Source organism: Malaclemys terrapin, chromosome 2, assembly GCF_027887155.1.
Source record: "Malaclemys terrapin pileata isolate rMalTer1 chromosome 2, rMalTer1.hap1, whole genome shotgun sequence".
NCBI classification, from domain to species: domain Eukaryota; kingdom Metazoa; phylum Chordata; order Testudines; family Emydidae; genus Malaclemys; species Malaclemys terrapin.
Genome location: NC_071506.1, coordinates 43,893,778 through 43,916,434, shown reverse-complemented (window position 1 = coordinate 43,916,434; position 22,657 = coordinate 43,893,778). Strand labels below are relative to the sequence as shown.

At 42.2% G+C, this 22,657-nt stretch overlaps 1 protein-coding gene across 3 annotated transcripts in view; it reads right to left on the bottom strand.

Annotated features, from left to right (window-relative positions):
* The window catches only part of TRIQK (triple QxxK/R motif containing), an 88,890-nt gene extending 74,454 nt beyond the window's left edge, over window positions 1-14,436 (bottom strand). The window contains exons 1-2 of one of the 3 annotated variants that reach the window (XM_054017976.1): window positions 14,048-14,436; window positions 13,167-13,219 (exon numbers count right to left, since the gene is read on the bottom strand). In XM_054017976.1, coding sequence (XP_053873951.1) covers window positions 13,167-13,219; window positions 14,048-14,286 — 292 coding nt within the window. In that variant the 5' untranslated portion in view covers window positions 14,287-14,436. The other 2 variants (XM_054017975.1, XM_054017977.1) reach the window with 2 other exon arrangements.
* Between the last annotated feature and the right edge of the window lie 8,221 nt (window positions 14,437-22,657).

Sequence of the window (22,657 nt, the reverse complement as noted above, 5' to 3'; positions counted from 1 at the left end):
TCATGTCCCAAACAGAAAAATTACTTCTAATTGGAGAAGCAAAGGAAAGCTGCATGAGCAGTCACATGCCCCTCCCCAGCTGCGCAGACGCATCGTTTTGTGCACCCGGAGCAGCCGGCAGAGAGATAAATCACCATGGAAGGAGGGGCTGGGGATGCCCCAGCTGGTGGCTCCTACCCAAGCTCAGCTGCTAGTCCCAGCTGGGCTTGGGTTGGGGAAGGACAGGACTTTGTCGTCCCCTGCAAGGACCGGCCAGGGCCAGGTCAGACCCACTCCCAGAAGCTCTGCGCACGCGCGCACACACACACACACACCCTGCCGCTAATCGCTTCCTGCCCACATCACTCCTCAGCCACAGGGGGAGGGGTCACTGTACAGGGAGATGCTCCCCGCTCTACCCAACCCCTGTGCATCTGGATCCTCCCCATACCCAGACCCTGCTGGCCAAGCCCCAACACCCTAGACACTCCCCCCTGCATTCAGTCCCATGCCTCTCAACTCAGATCATCCCCCACTGAGCCCCTGAAATTGAACTCACAACTGGATGAGTTCCACCCCCCTGCACCCAGATCACCCTGATGAGCCTCCCGCACCTGGACCCTCTCCCCACCGAGTCCCAACCAGCTGCACCCAGACCCCACTCCATCAAGGCCCACCCCGCCAACACCCAGACCCTCTCTGCCAAGTCCCATCCTCCCACAGCGCTGAGCCCCAACCACCTTCACCTGGATCCCCCTTCACAATCCCATTCCTCCTGAACCCAGAACTCCCCAAAGGGCCCCTGTGCATCCATTTAATAGCACCTGGGAGCTGCAACCCACATCAAGGCCTCATTGAGCTTTGGTTTTTCTGGAATTTACATAGATTTTGATGTAAAGATGGACTTTCATCTGAACAAAATTTTAAGATTCAAGACTGTGAAAATATTAATGCCTTCACTAGAAAAGATAACCATTTTTTGGTGTGGGGAAATAGCTACTCATGGAGGAAGTCCACGTAGAAAGGAAGTATCTGTTTCATGTGCAATAGTATATTATATAACATATCATATATCTATCTATACTTGTGTGTGTGTGTGTGTGTATATATATGAATGAAAAAGGCATTTTAATATGCTACAATCAGTACATTCATAAAACATATATGTACATATATATATATATATATAATGTTTTATTAATGTACTGAGTGTAGCATATTAAAATGCCTTTTTCATAGTACTTCATTTAATATATCCAATAAAAATATGCTACTTACATGGAATTTGCATATAAGTAGTCAAAGACTTTGGTTCCATGTGAAAGAGGGGAAGTCTACCTGGGTTTCTATATCTCTTCTCACAAAGCCCCACAAAACATACGGACTCTGCAATCACACAAAGGAGGATTTTACCCCATCTCATGTATATGGATAAAAATTTGAATTTGAGTTTATATGAATAAAGTTCCAGTGCTTTATTGTCAGACACATACCCCAGATCCAGCAAAGAACTTCAACCTATGTTTAATTTAAGCATGTCAGTAGTCCCACTGGAGTTAGTAGAATTACCCAAGTTATGTATGTATCTAAATGCTTTGCTGCATGAGGGCTTAAGTCTGATATGATAGAGAAAGCAACAGTAACATTCTTTTTCTTACTGGGCTCTCAGTATACGTTCTGATGGGGCTCTCAATACAAGCTATCCTATATCTTAAAAATTTAGACTTCTGTTCAATGTAATATACTATATTCACTTAAAAATACGAATGTCTGCAATCAAAAAAGAATCTCTACCCTTCTGACACTAAAAGAAGGAAACCCTCTTAGGCAAACATACTGCAGAGGGTTTTAATGCCTCCCATTGTGTGGTAGTTAGCCTTGTCGATGTACAAACTAGAAACAAAACACTGTCTTTATACCTGCTCTAGAAGGGTGATTATCTACTTGAATAAAGATCAGAAGCATATCTCAGAACTGGAAGATGGAAAGAATGCCAACAAATGAAGACAACATGGTTAACATATTAATATTACTTATTTTCAAGATGGTTATTTTAAATTTACCTTAAATTCTATAATTTTCCATTAAGATATATAAAATCAGATAATATTATATATGGTTTTCATCATCACACAACACAAAAATGAAGAACTGGTGGGGGTTTCTCTCTGGAAGAAGAAAAATATGATATATATGACTACATGTGATATGTAATGCTAACTTTTTTTTAAATAATGTGACCTATTATGTACAGTATTTGGTATATAAAAGAAGCATTAAAAACAAACACAGCTGCTGTACTATGTTGATTGTGATTTGAGGGTAGATAAGGAGAGCAAAGGCATTTGTCACTCTTATACAACATGAAAATAAAGCATGCACCTTTTACTGTGCAAGTTAAAAGCTTATTGAGTCAAGAGGAATGACTGGAATCAATTATTTGTTCTGCCTCAGTGATTCAAGATATCAACAGCAAACAGTCTGCAGTATGGTTGAATATAGGCACTTTCATTCCCACTTTGATCCTTAACATCTACACCTTCACCTTTTATTTCCTTTGATGAGCTAGGGAATCATTTAAATTAAAATTACCATGCTATAGGTTGTACATCTCAAATTTCAAAATTAACTACATTCTTCTAAGCACTCTACTTATAACTTAAGATTTTACAATTCATGTATTAAATAGAGAATCATGTTATTTCATTGGTATCTTACTCCATGATATCAAAAATGTTATTTTGCTCTGCTCCAGTATTAACTAAGGGGCAGCACAACTCTCTCTACTCTGCTAAAAGCCAAGGATAACCCGTCTTCTCCCTTTCCCTGGTTTAGGGAAGTGCTGCACATTTGCCCCCCATCCTAGGGTCCCAACAGGTCAAAGTTTAGTTTGCTTGGGTGCAAACTTTAAAATATTTGGATTTAAGTGTAAGCTTCATTCTGAATTTCCTGCATTTAGAATGTTTGATTTCGGGATAGTTAAAATTTCCCTTTAACAAACTGATCCTGAATTACTGATACTTATACTCAATCTTAACTTCATTTTAATGTAGCGATTGTCCGGGATAGTGGAAGGAGAAGTGAGAGTCTCAGTAACTGGACCTGTCCATCCTGGCAGCCCACCATAAATTGGAGGCTGGGAGATCTGGAGAAAATACCAAAATAAATAAAGCCTCCACCCAAAAGCTGGAAGTCAGACAAATTTGTTTCTTTGGTGAATCCTATCACCACAGTATGATGAAATGTCACATCACCACCACCACCTGTCATAATGATCAACAAAACTGGTGACCAACCTTTCCTATTTTGATTTTCTTTAACCTTTCCTATTTTGATATTTTTTTAACCTCTGTCTCACTTGGTACATAGAAAAAAACGGGCAAAGGCTGAAAGCAAGTTACAAATGACAGAAGCAAATAATATTTCAATACACATGGAGATAATTGTAACACTTCAGCAAAAATGAATTATTAGCTCCATTTTGAAAACTAGTCTTTGAAAGGAGTTAAAAGATAATCTTTCCATCCTATGTTCAGAATGAATGGATTTTTCCCCTCTCCTGAAACTACCATAACTCAATAAATATTAAATAAACTGATTTATGAATGAAAAAAGTTTCATGGTCCTTTGTTGCTCCTCATGTTGTGCATGGTATTCAGGAGAGTGAATTAGCTTATACAAATATTTTACTCACAGTAAATGAAATAAGTGCATGAATAGTTTTAATTTGGATTTTTTAAAAAAATGATTAAAAACACCATAACCTGTTAGGGTATGTCAATACAGCAATTAGGCAGGGTCCCAAAGCTCAGGCTCCAGCCCAATCCTGGAAGTCTACTCAGCAATGAAACAACCCAAGCCCCAAGAGCTCGAGTAGGCTGGCACAGGCCAGCTGCAAGTGTCTAGCTGCTGTGTAGACATACCCTTAATGTTCTCAAATAGAGATCAGAAGACAAAATGAACATACACAGGGGTGAAAGTAACTTAAAGGACTTACCGGTACGCCAGAGTCCTGAGCGGGGCATGGCCTCAACCAGAAAAGGTGTGACCTCAACCGGAAGAGGCGGGGCCTTTCAAGATTTAAAGGCCCTGGGGCTCCAGCTGTGGCTGGGAGCCCCAGGGCCTTTCAATCACCCCGGAGCTACCAGCTGCAGAGGCGGCTGGGAGCCCCAGGGGCGAATTAAAGGGCCCGGGGATCAGGGGCGAATTAAAGGGCCCAGGGATCCTCGCAGCAGTTCCCTGCGTTCCTGCCCTGTCCCCGGCCCCGCGCTGCTCCAGAAGGCGCTGCAGCCCTTGGAGGGGGGTGCGGAGGGCTCCGCATGCGCTGCCCTTGCTACACCTCCAGGTACCTCCCCCAAAGCTCCCATTGACCGTGGTTCCCCATTCCCGGCCAATGGGAGCTGTGGGGGGCGTGCCTGAAGGCAAGGGCAATGCACAGAGCTCTCTGCCCCCTCCCGGGGGCCGCAGGGACGTGGTGCTGGCCGCTTCTGAGAGCGGCGCAGGGCCCACGGTGCCAAAGGGTGCAATCCCACGGGCTGGATCCAAAGCCCTGAGGGGCCGGATCCGGACTGCGGGCCATAGTTTGCCCACCCCGTCTACTGCAAAAGTGAAGGCCATCCTTATAGGCGACTAAGGGCACATCTACACTGTGGGGCAGGGTGGTAGTGGTGAATATCAGTGTGCTTCCAAGTGCGGCACTGTAACTCCCTTGTGTTGACACTGTGGGTGCAAACTAAAAGGTTCTTAGGTCGCATTTAGATCATTCTGTTTAAGGGGATTATATAAATGTGAAGTAGGAACCTTTTAGTTCACACCTGCAGCATCCACACACAGAGGAGTTACAGAGCAGCACTTTGGTGCACACCGCTAGTCACACTCTCAATCCAAACTGCTGGGCAGTGTAGACATCCCCAAAGAGACTGGTCCAAGATTGTGGCGCTCATGATGGCAGAAACTGCCTCAAGACTCACTATTTTCCAGTCCAACTGCAGGTCACACTTATTCTACTCTGCCTTCATAAACAGTACCAGATAATATTCCAACTTTATAGAAACAAAAGCAAAAATTCACTACTGGAAAATTTCTCTCTGTGGAGAAGATTGCAAATGGAACCTCATGACAGACGATATTCAGTTTGTTTAATTTATCCTTGGAAAGCACTCAAATACCACAATGAGGGGCATGGTATCAAAACCAGAACAGCATATAGAGAGAAAAGAGATGTAAGCAGAGATATGCACAAGTTAAATTGTACAGGGACTTAAAGGCAAGGACAAGGAGAGTAAATTTTATATAGAAGGAAATGGCGTTGGTGAAATTATCTGAAAGGGACCGATAAGAATGGAGCAATGGGTAGAATTTTGGCAACAACATTTTGGATGGATTGAAAGGGGCAAGGCTAGTCAAGAAAACCAGTCAACTAGCTACCAACTATTTCATGGCAATGATGGTGTCTGAGTTCTTGACAACAGACCGATAGATTTGCTGCAATCTGTGGATGCACTGAGCTCTTTCCTGTATGAGTACAGAAACATACTGTTCCTTAGCCTTGAAAATTACTTAGGGAAATGGTGCAAATTCTATACAGTCCTTCTATGGTCAAGACATAGAATTTAACACAGTCTGTACAATACACACGTTTTCTGTGTACAGTATGTGGCAGAATGCAAGTGCTCTGAATTCTTGACTCCATTATTTTGTTCTGCATATATGGTTATGTTTTAGTACTCTACCCACATTTAGATCATAATTTCCATGGATATATATAAACTCACAGAAAGACAAACAGGCTCTCTTTACATGTAGAACTGGAAGAATTCATCCAACAGCTTTGCTTTGTAAATCATTTCAGATCTATTCTATTAAAGCCATAAAGGATATTAGCAAGTGTACTGGGACCTTTTGTATGAAGTTATTATGCTTTGTTACTTTAAGAAGTTACTAATATTATTTAATCTCATGGAATACTTAAAAAAAGCTACTTCCAATTTAAATTACATTTTCATCTCTAACTAATGGCTATACACTGATTTTCCAGATATTCCTATACCTATCTGGCCTGGTGGTTTTCTGCATTGCTTTCCTAATTAAATATCAAATCATGTCCTATCTTTCTCAATAAATAGGTGACAAGTTAATTACAGTAGTCAGAGGATGCAGTGTTCACCTTTCCCTCTGCAAATTACAGAAAGATGTTTATAATGTTCATAATAGTTATATTTGAACAGTATATGCAAAAAACCCCATATGAATACAACATTAAAACTGAGGGCCAGATCCTCAGATGGTGAAAATCTGAGTAGCTCTGTTGAAGTCACACCAATTCACACCAGCCAAGGATCTGACCCTCAGATTTCAATCAAACAAAAGTTAGAGAATGTACATACATATAATTGCAGCAACTTCCATTACACATTCACACACAATATAAGGAGACCTGCTATACATGTGCCTCTACAGCATTAGAAAAAAAATCACCAGCCTGGCAGCCTTCTCATCCTGCTCAATTGGGAACCACATCAACAGGCATAACAAGCTCATAGGGGTAGAATATGGACATCCCAAGATCCTCAGCCCCGCTCCCAAAAGCGGCAAGTGAAAGCAGAGACAGTAAATCAGGGCCTTCCAGCCAACAAATTCTAAGCCTACCCTCCCAAAAGAGGCTTCACAGTTCACGGACTTTGTAATTCTCTCTACTCTGAATCTTGAAAGGTCTTTTTTCCCCCTTAGTTGCCATAGGCTCTTGACACCCTCTTCATTCCACCCCCTCTTAACTGTGCAAACCTCCATCTGCTCAACCTTACTCTCCCTGCCTATTATGCATCTTAACCTCCTTCTCCTACCCCTCACCCACTTCTTTTCCCATTCTATCTCCCTCTCTCTTTACCCACTCCCTTATTATGCCTCTCTCCCCTCTTCCCCACTTCAGTCCAAGCACAGCACCACAACCAAAACCCACTCTCTAGAAGGCAGGTCCTCATTTGGTGTAAGTCAGAATAGTTAAATATCTAGTCAAAATTCACAGAGCACTACTGATTTCAATTGAAATACACCACATTACATCAGGATTTGGCCCAGAGCTTCTGGAACATAAATAAGAACATATTAACAAATGTTTAAAAAAAAAAAAAAGACATTGGACTAACATGATGTTTACCTGCCATCACCCTGTCCATTTTGCTTGCATGTTTTATCCTTTCTCTTACTTTGTCTTTTTGTCTCGTCAGATTGTCAGCTCTTTGAGGCAGGGATTGATCTTCCTACAGGTTATACATTGACTTGCTTCCTTATTGGGATCGTTGGGTGCTACCTCAACATATATATTCAAAACTGCTAAGTGCAGTTCCTTTGTATTATATGATAGGATGTAACATAAATCAATGTTGCGTGATCGTGTCTGCAGCCACACTAGCTTGATGCTCCAAAGCTAAACAAGAACCCATTCTGGGTAACTAAATTCTATCAATGCAGTTTCAAGCGGAACGGTCTTTAAATTGACTTTAGTAGAAGTGAAGAAAGGTGTTCTTACTCATCATAGTATCCTATTCTCACTCTAAGCTACTGAAGTCAATGGAACTACTCATAGTACATAAGTTAAGCATGTGCTTACAGTTTTGCAGGATCGGGGGCCTTCAACAAAGTTTTTAGGTAGTGTTGTGTCTTTTAAGACACTCCCTTGTCAATATGAAGAAACCACAGGGATCACAAATAAATGTTTTTACTTAATATAAAACAGGGTTTTGGAGCGGAGCCTGGAGCTGGAGCGCGGAGCAGCAGGTTTTTGCCTAGAGCTGGAGCAGAGCCGGAGCACAGCTCTAAAGCGGTAACAAATTTGCCAAGCCTAGCTATGTAAATACGGCCAACTCGGACTGGTTTCACATGGTTTTTACAACACAAAACACAGTGAGCACCACTAGAGGGGTCACAAATTAATTATAGGAATACTACCTTATACCCTACACTAGAGTCTTTAAATTACATGATCACATACTATTTTTTCCACAGGACCCTTTCTTCACACAGTGCACAAAATGGATGGTGTTTGCTGAATGAGCAGCGATTCAATATTTTGTTTGCTGTTCTGTGTGTGACCTAGGTTATTTACTGCACGCTATTCAAACCCTGCTCTGAAGGCAGCAATATTAATTTTGTGCTGGGGTTTTATCTGGTGCTCATTACTCAATATCTGAGTGCTTCACAAACATTAATTGATTTTCATGACACCCCTGTGATGTGAAGGTATTATTCCCATTTTACAGATGGAGATCTGAGATATAAAGAGATTAAGGTTAGAAGCATTAACTAATTTTGGTTGCCCAATTTGAGACATCTAGGGCCTGACTTTTGAGAACAGTTAGCATTTACATGTTCAAAGCAGTTTCCAATTACTTCAGTTGCAGTTGCAAGTGCTCAACAGTTCTGCAAATCAGATTCTCAAGCACCCAGAAAATGAACAACATAGTTAGCCGCCAACTGTGAAATGTTTGGTTTGAGATTTGCCTAACAAAACACTAGAACTCTGTGGCAGAGGCAGGGATAAATCCAATTCTCCAGGGCAACATTTAACCTTCAATTAAGCATGAGCTCATTCTTTCTCTTCCTGAAATCCCTGCCTCATTCACTACACAACTTCCATTTTTTGCCAGAGCATGGTACATCCTGTAACACTGAATAAGTTAGGGTCCTGTGGCAAAAATAGTATGTGATCATATAATTAAAACATGCATCATAATGCATACTCACAAGGGGACTAAATTAAGGTTGCATAAACAACCTTAAATCTGGCATTTACTAATTTTGTGAGTGCTTGACTTTGCAACCTTAACATTCTTTTAATGCAGCTTTTTGGATGTAATTTCTTAAGTTTTTAAAGAAGCAAACTTCAAAAACAGAAATTCCATCAGGTGGCATCATATTCATACACACACGGGTCATCAGCCGGGCTGGAACTTTTAGATCCAGTACACACTTCTAACTCTTGAGACAGCATAACAGACAGCAGTAAATTGTCAGTCTCTATGTAGACCAGCAACTAGGTGGGACGAGACACACACGTTGCCAGTGGGGTTCAAAGCATGGAGGCATTGGAGGTTCTCATCACAACAGATATAAGAATTTTTTTTAACATGGGCAAAGCAACATATTTTCCCCTGATCTTGTTCTCGGAAACGGCTCAACCTTATGTTGAAGTCTACACAGACACAAAAAAACAGCCTGAAGCAGGAAATTTCAGTCCAAACAGGTAAGTTTAGCAAAGTTATAAGCAACTGAAAACAGGGTCTGCCAATGGGAAGAGTCAGGCAACCTTAACGACAGGTGGCAGTAACAATTCAACCTACAGTGAATTTAATGTTAACGTTGAGATTTCAAAAGTCAAAAAATTAAATCTGCCTGTTGGGCACATGATTTCCAATTTCTGTCATACATACCACATGAAAGGAACAGCTCTGTTTTCTAAGTAGGTACCATTGTTACATAGTCACTCTTCAGAATAGAGTTTTACTTTAAGGTGAGATTTTAACAGAGCTGTAGATATGTGGTATACTGAACACAGAAATGCAGCAGTGGTTTAAAAACAAACCGCATTTAAAACAGGAAGTGAAGAATAACAAAATCACTTGAAATTGTAGTGGAGATAAAGTGAAGTCAATGGGACTAATCAACACAGGACGTTAACTATCAGAAGCAATCATCATGGGCCCAGTTATCTTTTTTCCTTATTTATACCAAATAGCACAACCCGAAAGAAAATAATGATTGAAACTTGGAAATTTTTTTACACTTTCCATCTGATCAGTATTTCTACTATATTAAAAATTGAACTAAGAGAGCAATGTTTGGATAATTCAGAATGTAAAAGGATTGTTTTTAAATAGATTTCAATGGAATTACACCACGATTTTGCCCAATAGTTAGAAAAAACTAACTCACAGATAGCACTCCCTACAGCTGATAATAAATTGGCCTAAATGAATAACAATGTCTTCCTTGTTTACGATATTGTCCTTTCCAGTCTACCTTCTGGATTTCCTCTTCTCACTGCCATTCTCCACATTCATCTAGCATCCACCTTTGCTCTGTCCATTCTCTCAAACTTTTCACTTTCGGTACAAGAACTTTGTCTGCTGTAGGTTCTGCCATCTGGAACAATCTTTCTGTATCTATTCAATTTGCCAGCTCTTCATCTATTCTCTAATCTAATTTTATCATTTCTTTTCTGACTATGCCTCCTTATTCCTCTTGACCTCTTTTATTGGACTTAGACACTGCACAGTGATGAATTAAAAATACTATCACTGTTCTATGTTTGAGATTGCAAGCACCATACAGCAGAGATCACGTCTTCTTTGTTTTGTATAGCACCAAGCACACTGTTGACACTCAAATAAATAATAATTTATTCACATACTGGTCTGCATTTAGCTCTGCAAAGAGTCCTGGGATATATAAGCTACACAAAATAAAGCTGCATAGTACAACTGGAATAGATGGTTAGCTAGGTGAAATCAAGAAAAATAATACTAAACCTACTGCTTAAGGAAATCCAGAAGAAATGTAAAACAGAGAAATTAGCATCCTCCATTTTAAGAACGCCTGGGGTAAATGTTTAGTCAATCCTCTGAATTACAGTGGTAGGGCTACATACAGCTAGTGAAACAAAAGCACCTGGGGTGCCATGACATTTTCTCATGACCCGCAAACATAATTCAAACTGAAAGAGTAAAAATGTATCTCTAATCGTAGGCAGTTGCAGACAATTTTAGGATACTAAGGCTGCATTCATGTGGGTCCTTCCTAAGAAAACACATGCTAGGGCTTTTTCTTCTTCTTTCAACCTTTGCCAGACCACCTAGGTTTGTCATTACATGAAACAAAGTTCCTTTATGAATGGCAAATGACATTTAATTTCATTCCTTGGATTGGGTTTCTGTCTCATCTTCAGCATTAGAAAAATAACTACTCACTCATTCACATGTCAAAGAATATTTCAACACCAAAATTGCATATTAAAGAGCAATAACGTGAATTGTGTTTCTTCATCTTCTCTACCAACATTACCATGCTGTTTATACAGTTAGTGCATAATACTGCAATGATATACGAGATCATCAGTATGGTGATGTGAAAACAGTTTCAGTGTCTGTGATTGATAAAGTGTGGAGGTATTAAAACATTAAAAAAGTTAATCTTTGTAATAATCTCCTGCAAAGTTTTTATATTAATTTAAAGCATCGATCATTTTAATATTTAATCATTGTAGACTTCATTTGAAATGAAGGTATCCATAGCATTGAAAAGCACTTCATTTTTTATTTTAAAAAATGATTGGTTGTATATGCTTCATGTAATTCTCTTTTTTTTATTTAGTAAAAAGGGGAACCTGTTAGCAAATGAAACATTATTTACAAGAGAATACCCATAACATTTTCAGACAGGGATTGTGCCAGACAGAACATATACATTTCTGTAGTTTCACAACAGAAAACACAATCTTGTTTCTCAGAAGTATGTATGTACTGTGGTGTATGTATGTTGGTTATTTTGTTGTGTTGGTTCCTGGGGGGGTTTTGGAGGGCGAGGGAAGTAGAGATAGCCAGGGTGGGTGAGACCTACACTATTTGCATGCCACTTTCTTTATATGACTCATTCAGATAATACTTTATATATGTGATATAATAGGGAACAAGGGCGGTCCACTATGGTACTCACCATTATAATCATCCTTTCCCTAGAAATACTCTTTGTAACATTCACCATCCTAACTTCAAGGATGGTTCATAAAGGCACTGCAAAATATCCTATTATAAAAAGCGTATTCTCTGTAATTAGGAACTTCTGTTGCATAGTAAAATATTTTTAAGCAGTTACTATGAAAATATATCCCAGACAACCAAAAAACTTCCCAATTCCTTTTCTGAGGAAAAGGGATGATTTTAACTACAATTCAGTGTAAATTGGGGGGGAGGAGGGAGGTAAAAGAGAAAATACTATTTGTCTAGTTTATTTTTAAAGTTTTGCTTTTAAATAAATTTAAGTGACCAAGAATTGAGATTCAAAAGCAAAAAATACATAGCAGATCTGCAGCACAACGTTGTGAAAGAAAACAGGCAAAGTGAGTGAAATAATATCTTTTATTGGACCGACTTCTGTTGGTGAGAGAGACAAGCTCAGTGTAAGTTTGAAAGCTTGTCTCTCTCACCAACAGAAATTGGTCCAATAAAAAAAAATATTTCCTCACCCACCTTGTTTCTCCTATATCCTGAGACCAACACAGCTACAACATCGCATGCTATTCGAAAACAGTAAATCCTACAAGCCAATCCACAATTATGGCGTCAAAAGGCTTAGTGGTATTGCAGACTAGTACACAGGCCTTGTAGGGACATGTGTTCAAATCCTGCCTTGGATCAACAATTACTTTGATTCGCTCTCTCTCGTCCATATCACAAAGCTAGCAAACAATCTGGCATTTTGTGCTTGAGAAGTTCTAGAATGAAAGAGGAAGAGCTTCAGTTCAGAATATAAATAATTTGTCAGAGGAGTATGAGGGAATTTGCATGATGCATGCCCCAACCATAGCTCAAGTTAATATTATTAGTCCCTTATTTTCAATAAGCACTAACCTCACTCAGGATGTTGTATAAAGGTATACATCTGGCTTCAAGTTACAATTTGCCACCATCAGTTTTGCAACCAGAGCTGTGAAGCAGCTAAAAAACAATACATGAAATGTGATAAATGAATTCATGATTTGACACCTGGGCTGCTCCCATCACAAGCAGTTCATGGATAGTAGTATTTAATATTGAACTCCATGAAAATAAACAAACTTACTTCCACTGGGAGATATATTACCAGTTTTGGTAGTATTCTCCATTTAAATAAAAACAATATTTCTCAAAGCACTATATCCTTAAAGCACTTTAAATTTTTGAAGTTTTCTGTTTTCAGCAGCAAATAGTTATTTAAGACGATTTAAAGTCTAATTTTGAGTGGCTTTGTTTCTACTGAGCAGGCTCACGTTAATAAATCTAAATGCTAAGAGAATTCACTATTTGGTAAGGAACAAGGATATAGGGGAACAATGGCCATTTCCCAGAAATGCAGAATAACTCCCAGCAGAATGATCATTTGCAAAAGCGAGCCTTGTTCCTCATCTTCCCTGTGTTCATGTTTAAAATACTGACCTGGGGCGGTGTTATCTCTCTGAGGGCTCCACGTAGGCACAAACCACGTCCTCCTAGGAGGGTAAATTGCACTGATTCAAGATCAACGCACTCATGCCGACCCCAGCGTCTGCCAAGGAGCGTCTTTTGGGAACAACCCCCCCACACCTCCACCCCGCAGGGCCTAGTATGTTTGGGGGAGATGAAGTGACTCTGCCAACGATCCCCTTTGAGGAGCGGCAGCTAATTCTTTGTAAGCATCAGCCACTGCTGCAGCCCCTAAAGGCCCCAGTCGCCACAGCTCCAGAGCCCGACCGGGGAGAGCCGCGAGCTGCGGGGACGGCCCCGCGCAGGGCAGCGCCCACACCTGCTGCCTCCAGGGCTGAGCCGCCGGGGCCCCTGCCGGAGGGAGTTACGGTGAGGGCGGGGTAAGAGTGTACAGAGACTGGCCGGGTGAAGGCCGCGGGGTTAGGGTGACGCAAGTGGAGCGGGTGGGCGCGCTGCACCGCCAGGCAGCCTGGACCCGATCCGTTCCGGGCACTCCACGCACCACCCCCTAACTGGCACCATTTCCCCCAGGGGCTTTCCTGCCCGCAACCAAAATGGCCTCCCCGAGCAGGGAGCCGGGGAACGTCACTTCGCCTAGATTGGCAGCGCACCTGGACCAATCGAGGAGACGAGAGGTTCTGCTCGACCAATGAAGAGAAGGCAAAAAGGTGGAAGAGGGCGAGCCACCGATGGCGCTGGCCACGCTCGTGCGATGATCTGCTAACGGCGGCGGGACTCGCTGGGTCGAGTCCGCCAGGTGAGGCAACGGCCCTGGGGGAAGCGCAGTGACAACGGCTGCGGCTGGGCTGGAGCGCTCCCTCCCCCACCCCAACAACGTCAGCAGCGGCTCGTACCTCCTGGGCTGAGCGGGCGAGCTCCGCCTCCTCCTGCCGCCGCTGGGCGGGCTTCTCGGGGTAGGGCCTCCCACTGCAGCGACGGGCGAGCCCAGCCGCTCCGCGCACAGCCCGGGACAGTCCCACCGCCGCCTGCGAGGGCAGCCTGGCGGTGGCGGGCTCCAGCGCCCACGGCCCAGCCGCAGAGCTAGGCGGGAGGTGCGGGCTCCTGTGTCCCCTTGGGGAACCCAGCCCCTCATCCGGCCTGCTGGGTGTTCAGTGAGGAGGCCTCTCAGGGCCCTCCCGCTGAACGTGCACCTGCAGGCCAGGTGCGGGCTCCCCACCAGCAGCTGCGCGCGCGCGCTCGCTTCGCAGGTGCCAGTTCCGAGCCCGGTGGAAAATGTGGCCTCTTCGTGAATTAGATGGGTCAGTGCTTTGTACTTTATTCTAGTTGTAAGGTACCTTGCAGCTCGCTGGCTATGCAGTGCTCGCCTACCTGCCAACTCTGCCTGCTTACGAGGGATCATCCCTATTTTTTAAACTGTTCTTGGTGTCCAATGTAGTTCAAAGTCATCCATATTTTTCTTTGCTAACATCCTTATTTATAGCTTTCTGGTGGTGGCAGGTATGTATCTGTTGTGTTTATTATATAAACTGGATAAAACTATAAATACAACCTTCTCCATTCCCCCCCCCCACCCCCCCAACAGGTCAACATGATTAAAAAGCCTATTTCACTGGCATGTTAGTTGAGATCCTGGCAACACAAATTAGGAATCTGTCACAGTTACGCCTGTTACTTTTTTTATTGGTTTAGTGCCAATAGTGCTAGGTCTTTTTCAAACATATATTTGGCCTGGTCCACACTAACCCCCCCCATTTCGAACTAAGGTACGCAAATTCAGCTACATTATTAACGTAGCTCAATTCGAAGTACCTTAGTTCGAACTTACCGCGGGTCCAGACGCGGCAGGAAGACTCCCCCGTCGATGCCGCGCTGGAGTACCGGTGCCGACGGCGAGCACTTCAGAGATCGATTTATTGCGTCTAGACAAGACACGATAAATCGATCCTAGAAGATCGATTGCTTACCACCGGACCCGGAGGTAAGTGTTGACCTACCCTTTGTTTTGCTTTGACATAAAACAATAAAGAGCACCCACACTCAGGCTCTGAGCACTCCACCAGTTATTTAAAATCACAAAAACAAATACACAGTTCAGTCAACTCATAATTCAGTGCTACCACTCCCGTACATCAACCTATACTTCTGTGTGGAGACCTAAAATCAAGGTTTTAAAACTGAGATTCTAAGACCAGAAGGAACCATTGTGATTATCTGGTCTGCCCTCCTGTATTGCACAAACCATAGAATTTCCCCCCAGTAAATCCTGCAGCAACTTCAGTAACTTGTGGTTGAATTAGAGTGCATCTTTTTTAGAAGGACATTCAATCTTGATTTTTAAGTGATGTTGATTTATTTACCTCTGTGGAGACCACTATATGCCTTTTCTGTTTACAATTCCCATGCCAACAATAACTGGCTTCTTTGAACATAGGTAGTTCACTTAATATGCTGTTAAGTTTCGTTTACACTTTACTGTATATGTTCAATGTATCTTAATTACATCTTTTATTCTGGGAAAGGTCTATGTACTGTACAGGAGGTCAGACTAGATGATCATAGTGGTTCCCTTCTGACTTTCGAACTATGAATCTGCTGCTGGCGCTATGAATAAATTTCATAACTTATGTATATTTACAATATTTCATTAACTTGTTGTCCATTTAATATCCTTAATTGATAAAGAACCATGAGTGCACATTTAAACTAAAAATATTTGAATATTTGAGATTCAGTTAAACCAGAGAATGTTTGTGCAATTGCACATCCAAATACAGTATGTATGTACAGTACATGGAATCATTCACATATACTGCATATTTACTTGATCTTGTAAGCACTGTAACACATAGTAGAGAATAAGCACATATGGGTATCTGAACCCAGGCATCTTGATACATGGTTCTGAGTGATCTGAAATGGTGCTGAACACAATTTGTCCTTGTCTGAACATGCGGCTAAATTGAGTTAAGCACCTATCACCAGTGGGTCATTTTTTCCCCAGTGGAAACAAACTTTGTGTGTTCCCAGCAGCTTCAAAATAAAGATTTGCTTTTAACTTACCTCATCTGCATCATATCTCCACTGGAAGGGACTTACATTACCCATTGACAATTTTTTCCACTATCTTCAACTTCTCTTTCCTTATACAGGCCCAAGTCCTTCTAAGGAAACATTATTTGTTTCTATTGTCCAGATTCTCCTGTGAAACAGGCACCTATAATAGTAAAAGGTTCAGAAGTTTAAGATTTTCAGATGAGAAGAGTAGCATTGGGTGGCTTCCTGTATTTTGCAGAATGCCAAGCAGACTGGTGGGAATCTGTGTGTCCAGGGGAAACTGAAGTGGTCCAAATTCTGTCTCTTAACGCTTAACAGACACCATTTCTGAAAACGTATCCCACACTGATACCATATCAATACTGTATTAGTTTATAAAAGGGCAAGAAGTATTGTCATTGAGTTTCACACCATACATCAGTTTGAGGTCATGCCCATTAAGTATGTGAATATACCAGAAATAGCTTTTAAATTTTCAGATTTGTTACTGAAGAAATCCATAATTTGTACTTCATCTCAGTAAATTGTCAGAGGTCAAATCTGTTTTAAAACACACGTCTACAGTCCTGATTAGGAATAAGATAAAGTACCTGTAGGTTGATACTCTTTAATTAAAAATACATGTTATCCTAACTCCCTAACAATATAATTATCATCACTATTTAAATCCTTGTGCTTTTTTACTTTTGTTTCTAAGGGTGGGTTGGCAGTGGGGGAATTTTTTAAGTGATGATGAAAAATTCTATATTGATAGGCCTAGAAACTGAAATCCTATGTGAATGGAACATGTACAGTATAGACAATTACAGAACAAGTTTCTCTACACCACCCCAATCCACCAATGTTTCTCACTCCTGATCTGGAGGGTAAAGATAATTCTGACTCCATGCCCTTTCATTTCCTATCCTTTGCTCAGAGTCCCAACAGGGTGTCAGTCGTGATAGATGATGGTTTTGTGATATGAACACCTGTCCATTGGGAGCCATACAGGGACCAACTCATTTCATGCAAGCCACTGAAGAGCCATCAGATGGTAATGACTTTCAGTCCCTATTGACCTGGGCCAATTTGAATCGGTGATCTAGGGGTGAAAGGCTCTATATTCCATTACCAGTTTTCTGAGCCATCAAGTCTACTCCATTCCACCCCCACTACTTCTGTACTGATGTACTTTATAGCATTTCTCTAAATGCTATCATCCATACAGATGTCTGCCGTCATTTGTTGATACAGTCAATCAATACTACATTAAATGTTACTTTTCAGTTTACCCTTAATTATCTAAAGTATATGTGGTATTTTCATTATTTATATTACTCTGCCATTAAATTATGCATTCCAGATTAAAAGAATAAAAGGCTTGTTTACATTATTATTATTATTGCTCTGGCATCAACTTTTGGATTTCTGTGTAAAGAAATTAATCTCCTTTCGGAGGGGGGAAATGGGGAATGACAAGCACTAGCTCCTGCTGCCTCTGGGACATAATTATGCTCACAAACACAAAAATGGAAAAATCATAAGCTCAACACAGTTGAGACTCTTGAAAGTTTCATCTCAGCATGAAGCTATGTTTTAATTATTATTTTTGTCTGCATTGTTCAGCTTGTCAGTGCACCAACTAGAATAAGTGCTTATCCTAGTTAATTCTTCATGAGGCTTATGTCACTGGAAGATGCTTTTAATTTATTTTCTTCCCTTCCCCCCACATTTAATCCAACACTGACAAAAAGGTTATCTATAAACATTAAACAAAGGGACTTACTGCTTTAAACTCCCATTGACTTCAATTGATTTTGGCTAGGGGGAAGAAGTATGCTGTGGATATGTTTGGTAGAATTTACAAATTAAACTTTGTGTTCTAATGTATTAAGTTTTCTGTATGGTAGGGAAGTTTTGTTTTTACCCACTGAGTTTAGACTCTACCGCTAGTCAATTCTTAGAGTGCTGTATATATATTTACTGATTTTTTCCCCCCCTAAAATTTAATGAGGTCAAAATCTCTGGAGTATTATGTGATACTTTTCCTCCAATGCAATCTTTGGAATTCTAAGGCTCTTTCTACAAGAACTATTATAATTATTACACCTAAATGAGATGGTGTATGATGTATGACAGGGTTATATCTGCAGCATTTACAGTAAACGCTTTGTTATCCAGAATGTTGGGGAAATAGGAGGTGCCGGTTAGTCAGAAATTCCGGTTACCTCAGAGTTATACTAGTTTGGGTATGGGTGGGGGCTCAGGGCTAGGGTGCAGGTTCTGGGAAGGAATTTGGGGACGGGGTTGGGGTGCGGGAGGGGTTTCAGGGTGCCGGATACAGGCAGCACTCACCTCAGGTGGCTCTGCGTGCTGCCTTTGCCCGCAGGCGCCGTCCCTGCAGCTCCCATTGGCTGCAGTTCCCAGTCAATGGGAGCTGCGGAGGGGGGGCAGCACACAGAGGCCCCATGGCCATTCCTCCACCTAGGGGCAGCAGGGACATGTCACTGCTTCCGGGGAGCCATGCAGAGGCAGGTGGGGAGCCTACTGGTCTCACACTAACTGGACTTTTAATGGATATCAGAAACGCTGGTTTCTAGAGCTTTCCGGTTGGTAAAATGCCAGATAACACAGCTTTTACTGTATTTAGATAATGCCTTAATATATGACATATTTGGAAAAACTGAAATTATTTTCTATATGGTAACTTGTGTTAATATTTCAAAAGCAATCAAGTATAAGAAAAAAATAACTCATGTAGTTTTGTCATTTAATATGAGATCAGTTTTATTTATTGTTTCAAAAACCTGGTAAGGTTCCTAAGTGGCAACATAAGTTACCTATTACAACATTTAAAAAAAACAAGGTTGAAATCCTAGTTCCACTGAAGTCAATGGAAGTTTTGCCACAGATTTCTTTTGGGGGAGGATTTCAACCCAGGTACTAAAAAGCAAGAAAATAAATAGGCCTGGATATCATACCCACCCTTATCTAACTTTGGGTTTCTGTAGAACCTATCAACATACTAACATTTTCATCAAATATAAATAAATATTTAATCACAACATAATCATAGCTCAGACCCATCAAGTATTATGTACTATTGTTAACTTTATTTCTGTATCAAAACATTTTCTTTTAATGGATGCTCTTAAAAGGAAAATATCAGTTATATATACACACACACACAGATAAAAATGTTAAAAGAATACTAGTAAGGTTGCAAAGTCAAGCACTGAAAAATTAGAAAATTCCAGATTTAACATTGCATGTGCAACCTTAAGTCAGCCCCCTTGTGTATATGCATTATGATAGTCATTGATCACATGCTATTTTTTCCACAGGACCACCTCCTCATTCAGTACACAGGATAGCTCATTAAATGAATATTCAATATTTTGTTTATTTTCATTTTTCAGTGTGTTGGCCCCATGTCTTATTTACTACATACTGTTCAAACCCAGCTCTGAAAACCGATTAATATACTCATCTTTTCCATGGCACTCATCATTAGTCTCTGAATGCTCCACAAACATAAATGTATCTTAATAACTTGAGGCGAGGGACTGGGAGCTGAGGCATACAATAAAGTCAAAAGTTTCCACTAATTTTGCATGCCCAATTTGAGATGCCTCGGACCTGATTTTTCAGAGTATTGAGTGTTATACAGCCCTTTTTGTTTGAAGTACAGCTCTCATTGACTTCAGTTGCAGCTGTCAATACTCAGCACTTCTGCAAGTCAGATTCCAGGGAATCAAGCTGGACGCCCAAAAAATGAGGAACACAAAATTAGTGACCTATGAAAAGTTTGTTTTAAACAACTTGCCTAGTGTCACACAGGAACTCTGGCAGAGGCTGGGATAGAATTTAATTATCCAGGGCAACATTCAATTGCCTTAACCATGAGACTGTCTTTTCTCTTCCTGCAGTCTCCTGCTTCATTCAATACCCACCGCCCAACTTCTGCAACAAATAAGGCCGGGGTCCTTCAGACAGCAACCCCCTTTACTACACAACCTGATTTATCCTGTACTGGTCCCTTCATTTCAGGCTCAGAGGCAGAGCTCTGCATAGATACAAAATTTGTATCTGCATCCAATCTACAAAAATGGTCAGCAAAGAGGTGGATTAAGATTTATTGGGGCCCTGGGCACAAAGAACTTTGCCCCCCCCCCACATCTGCCTCACCATGAGGCCCTGCTCCTCCTCTCCCCTTCTGGCTAGACCAGAAGCCAGAGCTGGGCAGTGGTAAGAGCAGTGGCAGCCAGCCAGGGAGACAGATTGCTGGAGGGAGCTCAAGAGTCCTGGAGCTTTTGTAAAAGGGGGGCAGGCCCAGACCAAAGTGGCAGAGGAATACTTCCTCATCACCCTGGGCTCCACTGCCTCCCCTATCCCTATTGCTCAGAGCTCTCTTCCATGGTCTTGCACCCCAGGCCCACTCTGTTCCTTGCCTCTTGACCATAACACCCACCCGTAAGGCTGGCTCTGTGTTCACCTTATTTCCAAACTCCACTGCCTTCATGGATTGGCATCAGGATACACATGCCAAAATTAAAACTCTCAGGCTCAGAGTGGAGTAAGATCTAAACAGCAGGCTATTAGCATTAAGATTGACACCACTGGCCAAGATTCATGCTCTCAGTATATTAGGATGCACCCAACAGGCCCATAATGACAGAATTTACATTAGAGAGAGAAGGTGGGTGATATAATATCTTTTATTGGACCAGCTTCTGTTGGTGAGAGAGACAATCTTTTGAGTTTACAGACCTGAAGAGCAACTCCGCATAAGCTTGGAAGCTTGTCTCTCTCACCAACAGAAATTGGTCCAGTAAAAGATATTAGCTCACCCACCTTGTCTCTCTAATGTCCTGGGACCAATAGGGTTACAACGCTACTGCATACAAAAAGAGAGGATTCAGAGTAACAGCCCAGAGTGACCATCACACCAGGGCACTATTTTCAGAATTCATATTTCTACCTTAATGTCATTACGCCAGGGCATGAGCAATACCAGCACAATGAAATACATATAGTAGGGGTGAGTGCCAAAAATTCACAGTACAAGCACACTGGGATCCCCGCAGCAGGATAGCAGTGGCAGAATGCCTGCTCACAATATAGTGGGGATGCACTCAATCTCTGTAAGAGGGTTCAGCTAAACACAAGGGCACTTGCAAACAGCTGTACTAACAGCAGGAGCTACACTACTGGCCTTGTAGGAGTTGCATGTCAGGATGCTAACTCACAATCCCAGAGCAATGGGATCCAGGCACCAGGTCTTTAGTACCAGAATTTGTACTCCCAGAATAGTGGGATGGAATTATAGAAATTAGAGGACCAAAAAAACCCCTCTGTGATCATCCCATCTCAGTTTCTCTCCCAGCAAATGCAGGGCTGCTCCTTGCAGCGTATTTTGTCTCCTTTTAAAAATTCCAAGATTTCCAGCCCTTCCCCTGGGAGATTGTTCCACAACTTAAAACAGAAATTGCACTGCCAGGAAGATTTCCCCTGATAGCTTTGCATTTCCCCCTCTTAATTTTGTCCTGTTACTCAGAGTACTGGTTTGTGCAGAGCAGGGTAATAGTCTCAGGAGTCCCCTTCCCAGCAGTGTGAGAGCCACACGCCAGCCCCAGCCAAGGGGGAACCTCAGCATCACGATCTTGGGGAAAGGGGTCTGTTTCACCAAAGGGTGGAGGGAGAAGGATGTTTTACCCTAGGCTCTGGAGAGAAGATGTACATGGGGTGGTGTGCAGATATGCTTGGCTTCGTGCAGGCAGTTTAAACTGTGACAGGGAGGTGTCCCAGGAAGGGAGGAGGCCCAGGAGAGTGGGGAGCCCTAGATGTGTCCCCATGGGATGGGGGTGTCACGGAGTATGGGGGACTTAGGGCCTTGCACCCCCGGGTTTTTGTGATGCACCATGACTCTCAGACAGCCAGTAAAGCTGAAGGTTTATTTAGACGACAGGAATACAGTCCACGACAGGTCTTGCAGGCACAGACAACAGGACCCCCCTCAGTTAGGTCCATCTTGGGGTCCCAGGGCACCGCAGGTCAGAGCCCTGTCTGCCTCCCAGCCACATCACCAGCCAGCTCCTCAAACTCTGCCTTCAGCGACCCCTCCCACAGCCTTTGTTCAGTTTTCCGGGCAAAGGTGTCACCTGGCCTTTAACCCCTTCCTGGGTTCTCATGTTACATGCTCAGGTATTCTCCCTCGGTCAGTCTCCCATCCCCCAATGCAGACTATTCTAGCCACACTTCCCTGTCAGCATTCACAGACTACAGTAAGAACAGTCCCAGTTTGTCACATCTCTCCCCCCCTTCGAGACCGAACTGAGCAGGGTCACTTTAGCCAGTGACCCGGGGAAGTTCAAACCTACCCCCGTTCCCATGGATGCCTCAGCATTCCTCCCATTCCTTGGTGAGAATTACACCAGGCCCCTCCAGTTTTACGCCCCCACTTAGGTCGG